This window comes from Dendrobates tinctorius, unplaced genomic scaffold (assembly GCF_039654945.1).
Source record: "Dendrobates tinctorius isolate UK_male_01 unplaced genomic scaffold, ASM3965494v1 ptg000029l, whole genome shotgun sequence".
NCBI lineage: Eukaryota > Metazoa > Chordata > Amphibia > Anura > Dendrobatidae > Dendrobates > Dendrobates tinctorius.
The window spans coordinates 35,589,748-35,605,325 of NW_027361697.1; the positions used below are offsets into that span (position 1 = coordinate 35,589,748).

The following is a 15,578-nucleotide window of genomic DNA, read 5'->3' on the forward strand; positions in this document are numbered from 1 at the left end:
CCCGCTCCTCCCGGTACCTGCTCGCACCCACCGTGGCCCGCAGCATCACCATTAGGGGTTCAGATGTCTCACCCTCGGGACAAGCATCCCGGTCCCAGACAAGGTCCAGCACGACCTGCCCTGCCGCTACCACGGGCGCACAACCCAGGGCCTTCCCAGGTTCAGGGGCTGCAGTCCTACCTGGGCCCTGCTGGGGGTGTTCCGGCTCCGGTGCAGGCTTGAGGTGGTGGGCCGCTGCCGGGATATCCACCGGAATGGCTGGCCAGGGTGCCGGTGGTGGTGGAGCGGGTGATGATTCCGGGTCCGGAGGGGTCTCCGATGGGACCTGCGCAGCTGCGTCAGGTCCAGACAATAGCGCGGCCTCAGCTCCTGGGGTCTCCGGGGACTCCACCGGGCGGGCCGCGACCAGCTGTATGGACAACTTGGAGATATAGACTGGCGCTGCCTGAGGACAGTCCGGTGCAATGGCAGCAGGTACCGGTGGAGCCGGTACCGCAGGCGTAGGCCCCTCCTGGGCATGTTGCCGGTTCAGACTCTCCAAGGCCTCCTGTCTCAGCTGCAGCCAGGTGGTCAGCTCGACTATTTCTTCTTCCAGCTGCCGGCGGTTCATCGCTGAGATCGGGTTGGAGCCTTCATCCATGGCGCCAGGGAGATCCGTTTCCCCGCGCTCTGCAGGCCTCCTTCCCTCACTCTCCAAAATGGCGTTCTGGCCTGCTTCTTCTGCCCCTCCTTCCGGGGGTGGCGTCTTCTTCCAGCGCCTCCATACCAAGCCAGTATACGAATTCCTTGGGGGGTGGGCCATGTCGCTGTCACATAGTAATTCAGGCAGGGAAGGCCCAATACTCTTCGCGGTCTTTTCTCGGACCTCCCATCTCTTCACGCCCTTCTTCTCCACGCCAGCGGCCATTTCTAATGTCCATTTTACAGTCTATTAAATTGGGTCTTCTGCACATTTTCAAAAGTTCAAAATCTCACAAATTTCAGGCACACAGAACCCGATGGTATCGAGTCTCGTCATCCTGTTCGTGACGCCAAGTTGGGTCGCCCTCCCTGGGCTGTGGGGTACTCGGTACCGGGCCGGTGTCAGGGGGAAATGTGTCACAGCAGCAGTGACCCGGTCCGTGGCCCTGGGCGCCCAAATCAATGGTGGTTTGTGATATAACAGTTCGTGACGCCACCTGTGGTGTTTGGCAAGCAAGATGTTAAGCCAACGCTGCGTGCAGATCCTCTGGGGCTGATGGTGTGTTGCAGCATAGATGGTGTAGCTCCCTACAGGTGAAGCTGTAACCCCAGGGCAGTGTAATTGCAATAGATGAAGATAGGCGCAGGCGGTGTGAGGAACGCTGGTACCCAGATGTAGCGGTGCTGACGGTGTTAGCGCACAAATGAATGGAAGACACCGGGGCTTGCAGTTCCAAAGCTTTAATCACAGTCCGTGATACACACTGGTGCCTGCCTCCGTGCCGTGCCCTCCGGGGTAGAGACTCAATCAACCTTCCGGGCAAGTCAGGCTTCTCCTCTCCAACACTCCGCCAACATGTACCTTTTCTGAACGACTCCTCTATTGCACCTTTTAGTGTGAAGATCTCCAGTACCGTGGTACTCTGAAGTTCCTCCTGTCAGATGTTCCTAACAACTCTACTCGTATGGCAGACAGCTGTAGCCTCTCTTGGGGACTCCCTTCTCTGGAGTCCTGGCTCTCTATTCAGTTGCTGTTGTGCCCCAAGTCTTAGATGGGAGTAGTGCATTTACAGCCAACTACTCCACCGGTGTCTGCTGCAGAACCATAAGCATCCATACAACCTCGGGGACCGGGCCCCGGCCTTGCGCTGAGAACCTATAGGAAGGGTTCCTCTTCCGACCCACAACTCCTCTCTGTTCTCCTACTTCTTCGTTCTGCACTGTTCCTTCTCTCTCTTATGGAAGCTTAGGTTGCAGTTCTACGTCTTTCTCCTTCTGTTCCTTTCCCGTGCCAGCTGGCTCAGATCACTGAGGCAGCTGCAGCACTCTTTCTCCTCAGACCAGTCCTCAGACTCTCCTGACTGACTGTCCTGAGTCCACTCCTCAGACTCATCTCTAGACTGATCTGATCTGTCAGACTGACTGACCTGTAATTCTAAACCTTCCCACTCTTTTATATGGATCTCAACTCCACCCACCTCCCAGCACATCCAGTGTTTCATGCAGGGAACCACCAGAGGTGCTCTGCTACTCTCTAAGCACTGAGCCGCAATGTGGTTGTGCAGAACTACTCTGTTGTGTGGGGTGCGAGTGTTGGAGCGTGGAAAGGAGCCCCCAACTTACCTAGGTGGTGGGGTACTACACCTTAGGAGAAGGTGCAGTATCTCTGTAGCGACTGAGCCTCAGGGGCGCCACACCTATTTTAGTAATGTGAGCTGTCTGCAATCTAGCAAAGTCTCATGCGCCTTTGAAGTGACACAAATAAGTCTCATATTATAAAATGACTGCTGTAAATATAAGTGCTATTTTTGCAACTTCACCACACTTTTCGTTTTTTGCTGGTTTCCAGTACATCACATAATAGAATGGATGGTATAATTCAAAAGTTTAACTTGTCCTGCAAAGAGCAAGTCTTCACATGACTATGTTGACTGAATAAAAAAAGTTATGGCTCATTGAATAAGGGAAGGAAAAAATGAAAAATTACTTGATCTTCAAGGCGTTAAATCTGCTGTGTTATAGAAACTTCCTGTTACTTACCGTATATACTCGAGTATAAGTCGATCCGAGTATAAGTCGACCCCCCCCCCCCTAATTTTGCCACAAAAAACTGGGAGAACTTATTGACTCGAGTATAAGTCTAGGGTGGGAAATGCTCCATAGATTATTCCCCCATATGGGGTCCCCAGAAGAAGCTCCATGGATTATTCCCCCATATGCTGCCCCCATAAGAAGCTCCTTAGATTATGCCCCCCATATGCTGCCCCCATGCTGCTGCTGCTGCATGTAAAAATAAAAAAATGACATACTCACCTCTCCGTCGCTGGGTGTCAGTTTCTCACCTGTCCTGCGTCCATGGCTGCTCCCCGCTATCTGCCACGTCATCAGTCAATGACGTTCAGACTGCAGGGGGCGCGGCGCGCACTAACCACATCACCGCGCCCTCTGCTGTCTGAAGTCACTGACCGATGACAGACACAGACAGCAGGAAGCAGCCATGGACGCAGGACAGGTGAGTATCGCTATACTTACCCGTCCTGACACTGTGTCTTGAGCCCCCAGCTTCTCCGCGCTCTCTCTTCCTGCCTTCAGCGGTCACGTGGTGCCGCTCATTAAAACTCATGAATATGCGCATATTCATGAGTTTTAATGAGCGGCACCACGTGACCGCTGAAGGCAGGAAGAGAGAGCACGGGGAGAAGCTGGGGGCTCAAGACACAGCGTCAGGACGGGTAAGTATGACCTGACACCCCCGCTCCCCCTCCGACCCCCCGGTGTATATGACTCGAATATAAGACGAGAGGGGGACTTTCAGCCCAAGTTTTTGGGCTGAAAATCTCGACTTATATTCGAGTATATACGGTAGCTTTTGAAGGGGTTTCCTTGTCTAAAATGAAACTGTGCTGCTAGGATTCACTGTTTTATGCTCTGGGAACGGCGATCAAGTATGCGATACACATACTCTCGGGCAGAACCAGTCTTGTATTGAGCAAGGTAGCTCCCACTAGATGGATTCTGACCGGACATATGCATATTGCATACTTTTCTGCCAGGGGAACAGAGGGCATTGGTGAATCCTTGCTTTTCATTTTAGTCCACACAATTACTTTTAATAAGTCATTGTGTCATATGTGGACTACATATATTTTTAGAATGTTTACACTGCGGAAATACAATACAAGTTCATATGTTTTTATCTGTGAATTTTCTTAATCTTATTCAAGTATCTGATATCACCCCTTCAGCCCCAAGCCTGTTTTTACTTTTATGACTATGCCAATTTCAACAATTCTGACTTAATGACACACTTTGAGGTAATAACTCTGAAACGCTTCAACAGAGATCACTGATTTGGAGGAACGCTGGTACCCAGATGTAGCGGTGCTGACGGTGTTAGCGCACAAATGAATGGAAGACACCGGGGCTTGCAGTTCCAAAGCTTTAATCACAGTCCGTGATACACACTGGTGCCTGCCTCCGTGCCGTGCCCTCCGGGGTAGAGACTCAATCAACCTTCCGGGCAAGTCAGGCTTCTCCTCTCCAACACTCCGCCAACATGTACCTTTTCTGAACGACTCCTCTATTGCGCCTTTTAGTGTGAAGATCTCCAGTACCGTGGTACTCTGAAGTTCCTCCTGTCAGATGTTCCTAACAACTCTACTCGTATGGCAGACAGCTGTAGCCTCTCTTGGGGACTCCCTTCTCCGGAGTCCTGGCTCTCTATTCAGTTGCTGTTGTGCCCCAAGTCTTAGATGGGAGTAGTGCATTTACAGCCAACTACTCCACCGGTGTCTGCTGCAGAACCATAAGCATCCATACAACCTCGGGGACCGGGCCCCGGCCTTGCGCTGAGAACCTATAGGAAGGGTTCCTCTTCCGACCCACAACTCCTCTCTGTTCTCCTACTTCTTCGTTCTGCACTGTTCCTTCTCTCTCTTATGGAAGCTTAGGTTGCAGTTCTACGTCTTTCTCCTTCTGTTCCTTTCCCGTGCCAGCTGGCTCAGATCACTGAGGCAGCTGCAGCACTCTTTCTCCTCAGACCAGTCCTCAGACTCTCCTGACTGACTGTCCTGAGTCCACTCCTCAGACTCATCTCTAGACTGATCTGATCTGTCAGACTGACTGACCTGTAATTCTAAACCTTCCCACTCTTTTATATGGATCTCAACTCCACCCACCTCCCAGCACATCCAGTGTTTCATGCAGGGAACCACCAGAGGTGCTCTGCTACTCTCTAAGCACTGAGCCGCAATGTGGTTGTGCATTGCAGCGTGGCACAGACATTCTCTTGCACCCCTAGTTAACGTTAGCCAGGGCTGGGGGTTGTGTGAGCTTACCGGCAGCCGCTTCACAGGCACGATGCTCCGGGCTCTAGGCCTCAGCTCCTCCCACGTCTCGCACGCTTTTTCCTCTTTCCGCACGGGACTTCACTGCTTCACGCTCTCCGGTAGGCTCCTCCCACGAAGGCCTGCCCCTTTTCTTCCCGTGCGCCAATCAGCGGGATAATGGCGGCAATGGCGCCAATTTCGTACACAGTCTATAGCAAACAGTCTCTGGTACACAGGACCTGGGGATACCGGGCTCCGTAATCCTGTTCGTGATGCCAAAATGGGTCACCCTCGCCCTCATGTGTTTCTTTTTTTTTTTAGAGAAATCAATGATTCATTCATACAGTTTAACGTGCTATGTGTAAAACTACAGTGGGTTAAATTTTTTAAAAACAGCTTGGCCTGGTACAGTTAACAAAATATTTTTAGTCAACATTTTGAGCATTGTCTTATATACTGTAGAACCTGCTTTGTGTGAAATTTTGTTGGCTTGAAATAAAAAGCAAAATTGACCTGCTACAGGTGCACACTTTCTTAATATTTTAATGGGGCCATCTAGTTGTTGCCTTCAAGGGTGTCTAGATGACCCTGCTTGTAATTTTTGGAAGGTGTTGCGCGCTACATAACTTTTGAGTGTAGGAGTACCACAACTGTGCTTCATTGTTCACAATTTTTGAATGAGAAACTACAGTAGGTGCCTTCATTGCGGCTCAGTGCTTAGAGAGTAGCAGAGCACCTCTGGTGGTTCCCTGCATGAAACACTGGATGTGCTGGGAGGTGGGTGGAGTTGAGATCCATATAAAAGAGTGGGAAGGTTTAGAATTACAGGTCAGTCAGTCTGACAGATCAGATCAGTCTAGAGATGAGTCTGAGGAGTCAGGAGAGTCTGAGGACTGGTCTGAGGAGAAAGAGTGCTGCAGCTGCCTCAGTGATCTGAGCCAGCTGGCACGGGAAAGGAACAGAAGGAGAAAGACGTAGAACTGCAACCTAAGCTTCCATAAGAGAGAGAAGGAACAGTGCAGAACGAAGAAGTAGGAGAACAGAGAGGAGTTGTGGGTCGGAAGAGGAACCCTTCCTATAGGTTCTCAGCGCAAGGCCGGGGCCCGGTCCCCGAGGTTGTATGGATGCTTATGGTTCTGCAGCAGACACCGGTGGAGTAGTTGGCTGTAAATGCACTACTCCCATCTAAGACTTGGGGCACAACAGCAACTGAATAGAGAGCCAGGACTCCGGAGAAGGGAGTCCCCAAGAGAGGCTACAGCTGTCTGCCATACGAGTAGAGTTGTTAGGAACATCTGACAGGAGGAACTTCAGAGTACCACGGTACTGGAGATCTTCACACTAAAAGGCGCAATAGAGGAGTCGTTCAGAAAAGGTACATGTTGGCGGAGTGTTGGAGAGGAGAAGCCTGACTTGCCCGGAAGGTTGATTGAGTCTCTACCCCGGAGGGCACGGCACGGAGGCAGGCACCAGTGTGTATCACGGACTGTGATTAAAGCTTTGGAACTGCAAGCCCCGGTGTCTTCCATTCATTTGTGCGCTAACACCGTCAGCACCGCTACATCTGGGTACCAGCGTTCCTCACACCGCCTGCGCCTATCTTCATCTATTGCAATTACACTGCCCTGGGGTTACAGCTTCACCTGTAGGGAGCTACACCATCTATGCTGCAACACACCATCAGCCCCAGAGGATCTGCACGCAGCGTTGGCTTAACATCTTGCTTGCCAAACACCACAGGTGGCGTCACGAACTGTTATATCACAAACCACCATTGATTTGGGCGCCCAGGGCCACGGACCGGGTCACTGCTGCTGTGACACATTTCCCCCTGACACCGGCCCGGTACCGAGTACCCCACAGCCCAGGGAGGGCGACCCAACTTGGCGTCACGAACAGGATGACGAGACTCGATACCATCGGGTTCTGTGTGCCTGAAATTTGTGAGATTTTGAACTTTTGAAAATGTGCAGAAGACCCAATTTAATAGACTGTAAAATGGACATTAGAAATGGCCGCTGGCGTGGAGAAGAAGGGCGTGAAGAGATGGGAGGTCCGAGAAAAGACCGCGAAGAGTATTGGGCCTTCCCTGCCTGAATTACTATGTGACAGCGACATGGCCCACCCCCCAAGGAATTCGTATACTGGCTTGGTATGGAGGCGCTGGAAGAAGACGCCACCCCCGGAAGGAGGGGCAGAAGAAGCAGGCCAGAACGCCATTTTGGAGAGTGAGGGAAGGAGGCCTGCAGAGCGCGGGGAAACGGATCTCCCTGGCGCCATGGATGAAGGCTCCAACCCGATCTCAGCGATGAACCGCCGGCAGCTGGAAGAAGAAATAGTCGAGCTGACCACCTGGCTGCAGCTGAGACAGGAGGCCTTGGAGAGTCTGAACCGGCAACATGCCCAGGAGGGGCCTACGCCTGCGGTACCGGCTCCACCGGTACCTGCTGCCATTGCACCGGACTGTCCTCAGGCAGCGCCAGTCTATATCTCCAAGTTGTCCATACAGCTGGTCGCGGCCCGCCCGGTGGAGTCCCCGGAGACCCCAGGAGCTGAGGCCGCGCTATTGTCTGGACCTGACGCAGCTGCGCAGGTCCCATCGGAGACCCCTCCGGACCCGGAATCATCACCCGCTCCACCACCACCGGCACCCTGGCCAGCCATTCCGGTGGATATCCCGGCAGCGGCCCACCACCTCAAGCCTGCACCGGAGCCGGAACACCCCCAGCAGGGCCCAGGTAGGACTGCAGCCCCTGAACCTGGGAAGGCCCTGGGTTGTGCGCCCGTGGTAGCGGCAGGGCAGGTCGTGCTGGACCTTGTCTGGGACCGGGATGCTTGTCCCGAGGGTGAGACATCTGAACCCCTAATGGTGATGCTGCGGGCCACGGTGGGTGCGAGCAGGTACCGGGAGGAGCGGGAGGAAGAAGAGAACTGGGCCAGCTGTCAAGCCACCGTCCAGCAGCTGAATATCGGGAGAGGGAGCAGAGAAAGATGGCTGTGCTGGGCCCAGATCTAGCCCGAAAGGAGAAAACCCGTGCTGGTCACTTTGGTCCCCGGGATTCAGCAGGATGGGGCCAGGTTCTCAACGTGAACCAGGAGCGGGGGTTCGGGTTTATCTCTGACCCCAAATGGATCTCTGACCTGTTCTTTAGCCGGAGAGACATTGAGTCCCTTCTGAGTAAGGGACACCTGGCCCGGAATCTGCAACCTGGGGAGTACGTGACATTCACCCGGCATGAGGGGCTCAGGGGGTGGTATGCCCTGCTGTGACACATTTCCCCCTGACACGGGCCTGGTATTGAGTACCCCACAGCCCTGGGAGGGCAACCCATAGGCATGCAACACAAAGCCACTGACAAGTTACATTAGCTTTCTCAGTCGTGTGTCTTTTCTAAGGATTACTGTTGTGCAAAATGTAGAGCTCGTGCCATATGGCTCAAGCAGATATCCGTCCAAATGAGACCCAGTATGGACCACTAATGCAAAGACTGGTGACGGCTCTCCCAACCTGAGCATGACAGCCTCATAGAAATATATGAAGCAGTCACGCTTGGGTGAGGAGAGCTGCTGCCAGTCCGTGCTTAGTGTTCTAAGATCCAAGGACATCTGAAAGAGTCATAGCTCAGGGTAAGTATTCACTAGACAATGATGACACGTCTGTAAGGAGGAAGCCCGGACTGCGGGTATCTATTAAACCGGCTCCAGAACTGTCGAGTCTGCATCCCATGTTGTCCAGGGTAAGGCAAAAAGGCCCAGACAGATGCTTTGACCCAGAAGCGGTTAAATGTGAATGCACACACAGCATCAGGCAGTTTCCCGCCAGCAGTGACAGAGGCAATGTGCATGCGCAACGTGTTCCACAGGGTGCGCAGCCAGGCGAAAACTACACGCGGCCAATCCGACGCCAGGATGCTGCCGGAGCACACCGCAGTAACAGGGAGAGAGCCAGGAGCCCTGATCAGCTGAGCACTGCATGTCATCCTAAGAGCCAGGGCAGGGTGCAGGACTGTTCACTGCTGCCCTCCCTACTAGACATTGCCACACCGCTCAATCAGGACCCTGACAGTACTGCAGCCTTGTTTGCGTTGGCCACAGCCACTGATGGACTAGGGGCCCAGTGGAAGGTACTGGAGACCGACCACTGCCGCCAGGAGACGGACCACCATTGCTGCAGGACCTCATTGGACAAGCACCGAGCCAGCCTTTGTTGGCGCTACTGACTTCCAAGCATTATCTGCAGCCTGAGAAACCTCTGACAGGATAAGTGTTTGAAAGAACTGCCGTTACCTTGTTCATTAACTCCATATATCCTTCACAATTGAACTCTTTATTCCCTCATTTAACTGTTTGTCTCCCTGTGAGGAGAATCCCATTGTTAAATTAAATTGTTAACCCTTGCTCTGCTTCTCATGCATGACTGCATCCCGCAACCTGCTCACACGTCAAAAAATAAATCAAGCTTAATTCCATCATATTAAAATCGGTACAATATAGCTACTGTATATATAAAAATTGGTTAATATTTTATATCTCATGAATAAAATGTGAGAAAGTCAGTATATTTTTATTAACATATAAAGTTGCTTTTGTCAATATACAAAGTGCTGCATCACATGAACAATGGCGGTGCTTCTTATAATGCAAAAAGCATCTCTAATGAGAAACTTCCAACAACTGCAGTAATTAACACATCACATTAAAATGGGATATACAGTAGGGTTATGTGTGATATCAGGTCCAGTAAAGAGCCATTATGCTCAATGTGTGGATTGTTAAGCTAGTAAAAGGGTGTCCTGCTGCCTGGATTTCTAAGAATCTGGCGACATTTTTTTCTCAACCAAGTGTCCATTGTTAATTCCTTTGTAGCGCCACCACCAGGAAATTTTACAGTGCCTTTTTAAATATAGACTGTCAAAGTAATGCATGCACGTATTGCGTCCTCCCCACTTTATATCCATTCTTTATCAAGATAACTTTCCCCCTCTCCCCATTTCCTTCAAATTTACAAGACAGTTAATATAAGCAAACTTTCGAAGCGCTGTATGGCTATGTGCACATTGGATTTCTGCTCTGAAAACTCCGCAAAAAAAACACAAGATTTGAGGAGGATATGGAGAGCTCCTACTCCATTTTTGCTCAAAAACTCCTAAGAACTCCATGTCCACATACCTTATAAAAGCACATTGATTACAGAAGGTTATTTTGTCCAGGTAATATTAACACTTTGTTGTTCAAAATCTGAATATAGCCACAGCTACAAAAACTGCCAAGACACAGAGAGCTCCAAGCACTTTGGTGATTGATAAACGTGGATCATCTTTTTTTACAACACGAGTCTTCGTTGCCTTTACAACTCTGTCCAATGTAGTTAAGATTACTTTCCTAGCAGGACTCCATTTCCCCGGGCCATTCAATCTGAAGTGCGCTGGTGTACAAGGGCCAAAGAAGAGCGCAAGGGCAAGCAGAGGATCGTATAGAAATAACGGAAAAATATTTGGCTTCACGCCAACAGCAGATGCCAATTCATCCAGGTATTCCACATAATCCACCTGCAAACGGTTCTCCCTACTTGTTCCAAATCTGTTATGGGGAAGAAGAAAAAAAAGAGGAATAATAACATTCCATAGTATACACAAACATATCACTTACTAATGGAAGAATGCTATATTTCATATTTGTTATTGTAACTTTCAATATCTACTTTATGTTAATGCTAAACACAGCTTTTACAACACCATGACATACCCGTACAGTGCCAGGGTGGAGCAAGCAGGGCATAAGCCAGCTATCTGTAATTCTAGCCAATTAGCCTCTTAGGTGATGTGGTCACACTCACACCTTCAGAAAAGTGTGACAGCAGGAGAGGGCTCCTTCTGTCATCTCATGCTCCTTACAAACAAGAGGCTGAATCTAATTGGCTGCCTTCCAGTATAAAGCCTTATTTCACACATTAGAATTTTGACCAGTGACTACAAACATAATTCAATTTGTCTCTCTATATAGGTTAACCTGAAATGTATGGGAAAAGTGAAGAATGGAAGGAGAACAGCATGGGTAAGACTCCTGGAATCATCTGACTCCCAGATCACTGGTGAGAACAATGGTTTATTCCACTTTAAGGACTGACAATAATACATTCAAAATCAAAGATAAATTGCAGTTTACAGGAAAAAATGATAAGAAACATTCTTTTTTGTTTAGCGATTTGTGTAGATTGTAAAATTTAAAAAGGATTTAAAAAAAATAAAGTAAACTAAAATTGAAATTTTTTGTAAAAAATTGAAATTTCAGTGTAATTTATACAAGAGCTGCCAAAAATGTGACGTAAGAGGGACTCCGATACACCATGTATTAGACATAAAGGAGGTCCTCATACACATTCTGGTCAAATTATCAGGTAGTGGTACTCCAAGACTCAAAGGCTATGCACCAAGTGCAAAGCCTTCCAAAAATTACAAGCAGGGTCATCCATACAACCTTGAAGGCACCTACTGTAGTTTCTCATTCAAAAATTGTGAACAATGAAGCACAGTTGTGGTACTCCTACACTCAAAAGTTATGTAGCGCGCAACACCTTCCAAAAATTACAAGCAGGGTCATCTAGACACCCTTGAAGGCAACAACTAGATGGCCCCATTAAAATATTAAGAAAGTGTGCACCTGTAGCAGGTCAATTTTGCTTTTTATTTCAAGCCAACAAAATTTCACACAAAGCAGGTTCTACAGTATATAAGACAATGCTCAAAATGTTGACTAAAAATATTTTGTTAACTGTACCAGGCCAAGCTGTTTTTAAAAAATTTAACCCACTGTAATCATTGATTTCTCTAAAAAAAAAAAGAAACACATGAGGGCGAGGGTGACCCATTTTGGCATCACGAACAGGATTACGGAGCCCGGTATCCCCAGGTCCTGTGTACCAGAGACTGTTTGCTATAGACTGTGTACGAAATTGGCGCCATTGCCGCCATTATCCCGCTGATTGGCGCACGGGAAGAAAAGGGGCAGGCCTTCGTGGGAGGAGCCTACCGGAGAGCGTGAAGCAGTGAAGTCCCGTGCGGAAAGAGGAAAAAGCGCGCGAGACGTGGGAGGAGCTGAGGCCTAGAGCCCGGAGCATCGTGCCTGTGAAGCGGCTGCCGGTAAGCTCACACAACCCCCAGCCCTGGCTAACGTTAACTAGGGGTGCAAGAGAATGTCTGTGCCACGCTGCAATGCAGCGGCGGACGCCGCCGCCAACCGCTCAGCACCGCAAGATGATGGATCCAATGTGGCTACGGCTCCGATAACGACCACCGCAGTGGTCCACATAATGCCACTGTCCATGCCCTACATACTGGGAGCGGCCTGGCTACTGCAGTACTTGGGTGAGTCACATACCCTGAGTGAATTTAAAGAGAGACTGTGCAGTTTGTTTGAGGTGTATCCTCTATCTGAAAGCCAGAAGGTGAACATCCTGATTGAACAGCTAACAGGTGCAGTACAGAGAGAAGTAAAAGCCTGGCAGGACACTAATAAAGAGACTGTTAAAAAGATTTTGGCCAAGCTAAAAAGCACCTTTGACACACACTGCAGCTGAAATCAAGATGAGGTTCTTTGGATGTAAACAGAAAGTGCAGGACAGTATCAGGGACTATGCTCTTAACCTGCAGGAGGCGCTGTGAGCCATCAAGCAAATTGATCCTGACAGTGTGAAAGAGGAAGACAAACTGTTAAAGGAGCAGTTCATTGAAGGACTCCTGTCCAGTACCCACAGAGCACAGCTACGCATCATAACCCTACAAGACCCTGACCTAGACTATTCGGGTACTGCAGGAACCAACTGTCAACCGTCCAAGCTGGGGTTATCAGAGACAGTTGTAGCCCCTGGGCAGCTCCAATAGTTTTTGTAAAGAAAAAGGATGGTACCATGAGAATGTGTGTTGATTACAGGAAAATTAACAGCATTACACAAAGATGCCTACCCATTACCTAGTATTGAGGAATCATTAGCTGCACTTAAAACTTCTAACTACTTTTCCACCTTAGATCTCACTAGTGGGTATTGGCAGGTTCCCATGGCAGAGGCAGACAAGGAGAAAACAGCATTTACCACTCCAATGGGTCTCTGTGAGTTCAACTATATGCCATTTGGGCTCTGCACTGCCCCAGGAACATTTCAACGGCTGATGGAGTGCTGCCTGGGACACATGAACTTTGAGACAGTCCTGTTGTACCTTGATGATGTCATTGTTTTCTCCAAGACTTATGAAGACCATCTGGAACACCTGGCTGATGTGTTTGAAGCCCTGTCCAACTTTGGCCTGAAGGTGAAGCCTTCCAAATGCCACCTCCTGAAGCCCAAGGTACAGTACCTCGGTCATGTGGAGAGTGCAGAATGTGTGGCACCAGATCCGGACAAAGTCACAGTCATCCGGGACTGGCCGAAACCCAGCAACCTCCATGAAGTATGCCAATTCCTCGGGTTGGTAGGCTACTACCGAAGGTTCAGCAAAGGTTTCACTGAAATAGCCACTCCTATGCAAAATCTTCTGGTGGGGCTTCCAAGAAAGCTAAACAGAAGAATTCCACATTTGAATGGACTGGAGTTGGAGAGATCCTTCACTCGACTGAAGATGGCTCTCACAGGAGATGAAGTTTTGGCCTACCCAGATTATGACAAGCCCTTTGTGTTGTATACTGATGCCAAAGTGGCAAAGAAAGAGTGATCTCCTACGCCAGCAGGATGCTTCGTCCCACTGAAAGGAACTCTGACAACTACAGTTCCTTCAAGCTGGAGTTCCTCGCCATAGTCTAGGCTGTGACTGAAAGATCCAAGCATTACCTAGCTTCAGCCAAGTTTACCATCTTCACGGACAACAACCCGTTGACCCACTTGGAAACTGTCAAGCTAGGTGCACTGGAGCAGCGATGGGTGGCTCGGCTGTCTAACTATGAATTCACCATCAAGTACCAAGCAGGGCACAAGAATGCCAATGCTGATGCACTGTCCAGAATGCCTAACCTGCCAGATGCAGGAGAAGACCCTGAGGCTCTTGAAGAAATAGGCTTCCACCGGCCACTTGCGGCCCAGAGTGCTCAAGGAGTGAGAAACAGACGGTCTGGCTTGAAAGAGGTCACCCTAAATCCATTGCCCCATCATGACTGGGCAGAAACTCAGGATGATGACCCTGCAGTCCGCCTGGTGAAGGAGCTACTGTCACAAGCTGACTCACGACCAGAGTCGGATGCTCCTGAAGAAACCCAGCAGTTATGGAAGGAAAGAGGTTGGCTGTTCATTTATGAAGGAAAGCTGTGTCGGAGGAGTATCAATGCCCGCACTCATGAGCTGGTCTAGCAGATAGTAATCCCAAAGAGAGGCATCAATGGTCTTGGAAGCGTACCACAATGGAGCTGGCCACTTCGGATGGAAGAAGTTGGAAGCATTGCTCCGGGAGAGATTCTACTGGGCTGGTATGAGGAAAGCCATTGAAAAGTGGTGCCGGGAGTGTGGACAATGTAACCTGTGCAGAAAGGATCGAAACAGCCAGAGAGCTCCTCTGCAGCCAATAGTAACCAAACAGCCACTCGAGTTGGTAGCCCTGGACCATGTGACGCTGGTCCCAAGCCGTTCAGGCTACATCTATGCTCTTACCATCATGGATCACAACTCAAGATTTCTGGTAGTTGTGCCTGTCAAAGATCAAACAGCCAGGACAGCAGTCAGAGCATTCCAACAGCACTTCTGTAGACCACATGGATATCCTGAGCAAGTGCTTACAGATCAAGGTCCCGCCTTTCAGGCAGAAGTGTTCCAGGAATTCTGTAACTTGTATGGTTGTAAGAAGATCCGGACAACACCGTACCACCCACAGACCAATGGCATGTGTGAGAAGATGAACCAGGTAGTAATCGACCTGTTGAAGACCTTGCCTTTGGAGGAGAGGAATCTGTGGCCAGAAAAGTTGCCAGATCTGGTAGACCTCTACAACCACATTCCCGTGAATTCCACCAACTGCACTCCAGCCTACCTAATGAGAGCAAGGCCTGGTAAACTGCCTATTGATTTGGACATGGGAGTCCTTACACCTGAGGTGACATCACCAGATGCTTACTGGGACACAGAGAGGCAGCAACAGTACAGAAGAGTACAAGAGTGTGTGGAGAAGAGTCTAGCTCAGGCAAGACAAAAACAAGAGAGGAACTACAATCAGTATGCACCTGCGGTCCCCTTGTCACCAGGAGAACAAGTCCTCAAGAATAAAAGACTGCATAAAATGGATGACCAATGGGAAGCTGAACCCTATACCATTCTACCCTCAAACTTTGACAATACCAAGGTGTGCCTTATTAGGAAAGACGGAGGAGAAACCTCAGCAGCCGTATTAAGGGATCATTTGAAATTATGCCCTGACCAGTTAAAAGAAAGAATGGAAGAACAAAATTACCTCCAACCCATAGAAGAAAAGGTCAGCACTATACTTGGAGAATTCCCTGCAAATTGGACTAAAGTAAATGATGCCATAGTGGTGCCAGTGTTGATCTTTCCCCAACTGGTAGCACAGAAAGACGTGACTCAAGAAAATCCTGAAG

At 49.5% G+C, this 15,578-nt stretch overlaps 1 protein-coding gene across 6 annotated transcripts in view; it reads right to left on the reverse strand.

Annotated features, from left to right (window-relative positions):
* Window positions 1-9,557: 9,557 nt before the first annotated feature.
* The window catches only part of LOC141085929 (dimethylaniline monooxygenase [N-oxide-forming] 2-like), a 42,076-nt gene continuing 36,055 nt past the window's right edge, over window positions 9,558-15,578 (reverse strand). For 5 of the 6 annotated variants that reach the window (XM_073571568.1, XM_073571565.1, XM_073571569.1 and 2 more), the window contains exon 9: window positions 9,558-10,589. In XM_073571568.1, the coding sequence (XP_073427669.1) occupies window positions 10,241-10,589 (349 nt within the window). In that variant the 3' untranslated portion in view covers window positions 9,558-10,240. The remainder of the gene's footprint in view (window positions 10,590-15,578) is intronic. The other variant, XM_073571570.1, reaches the window with a different exon arrangement.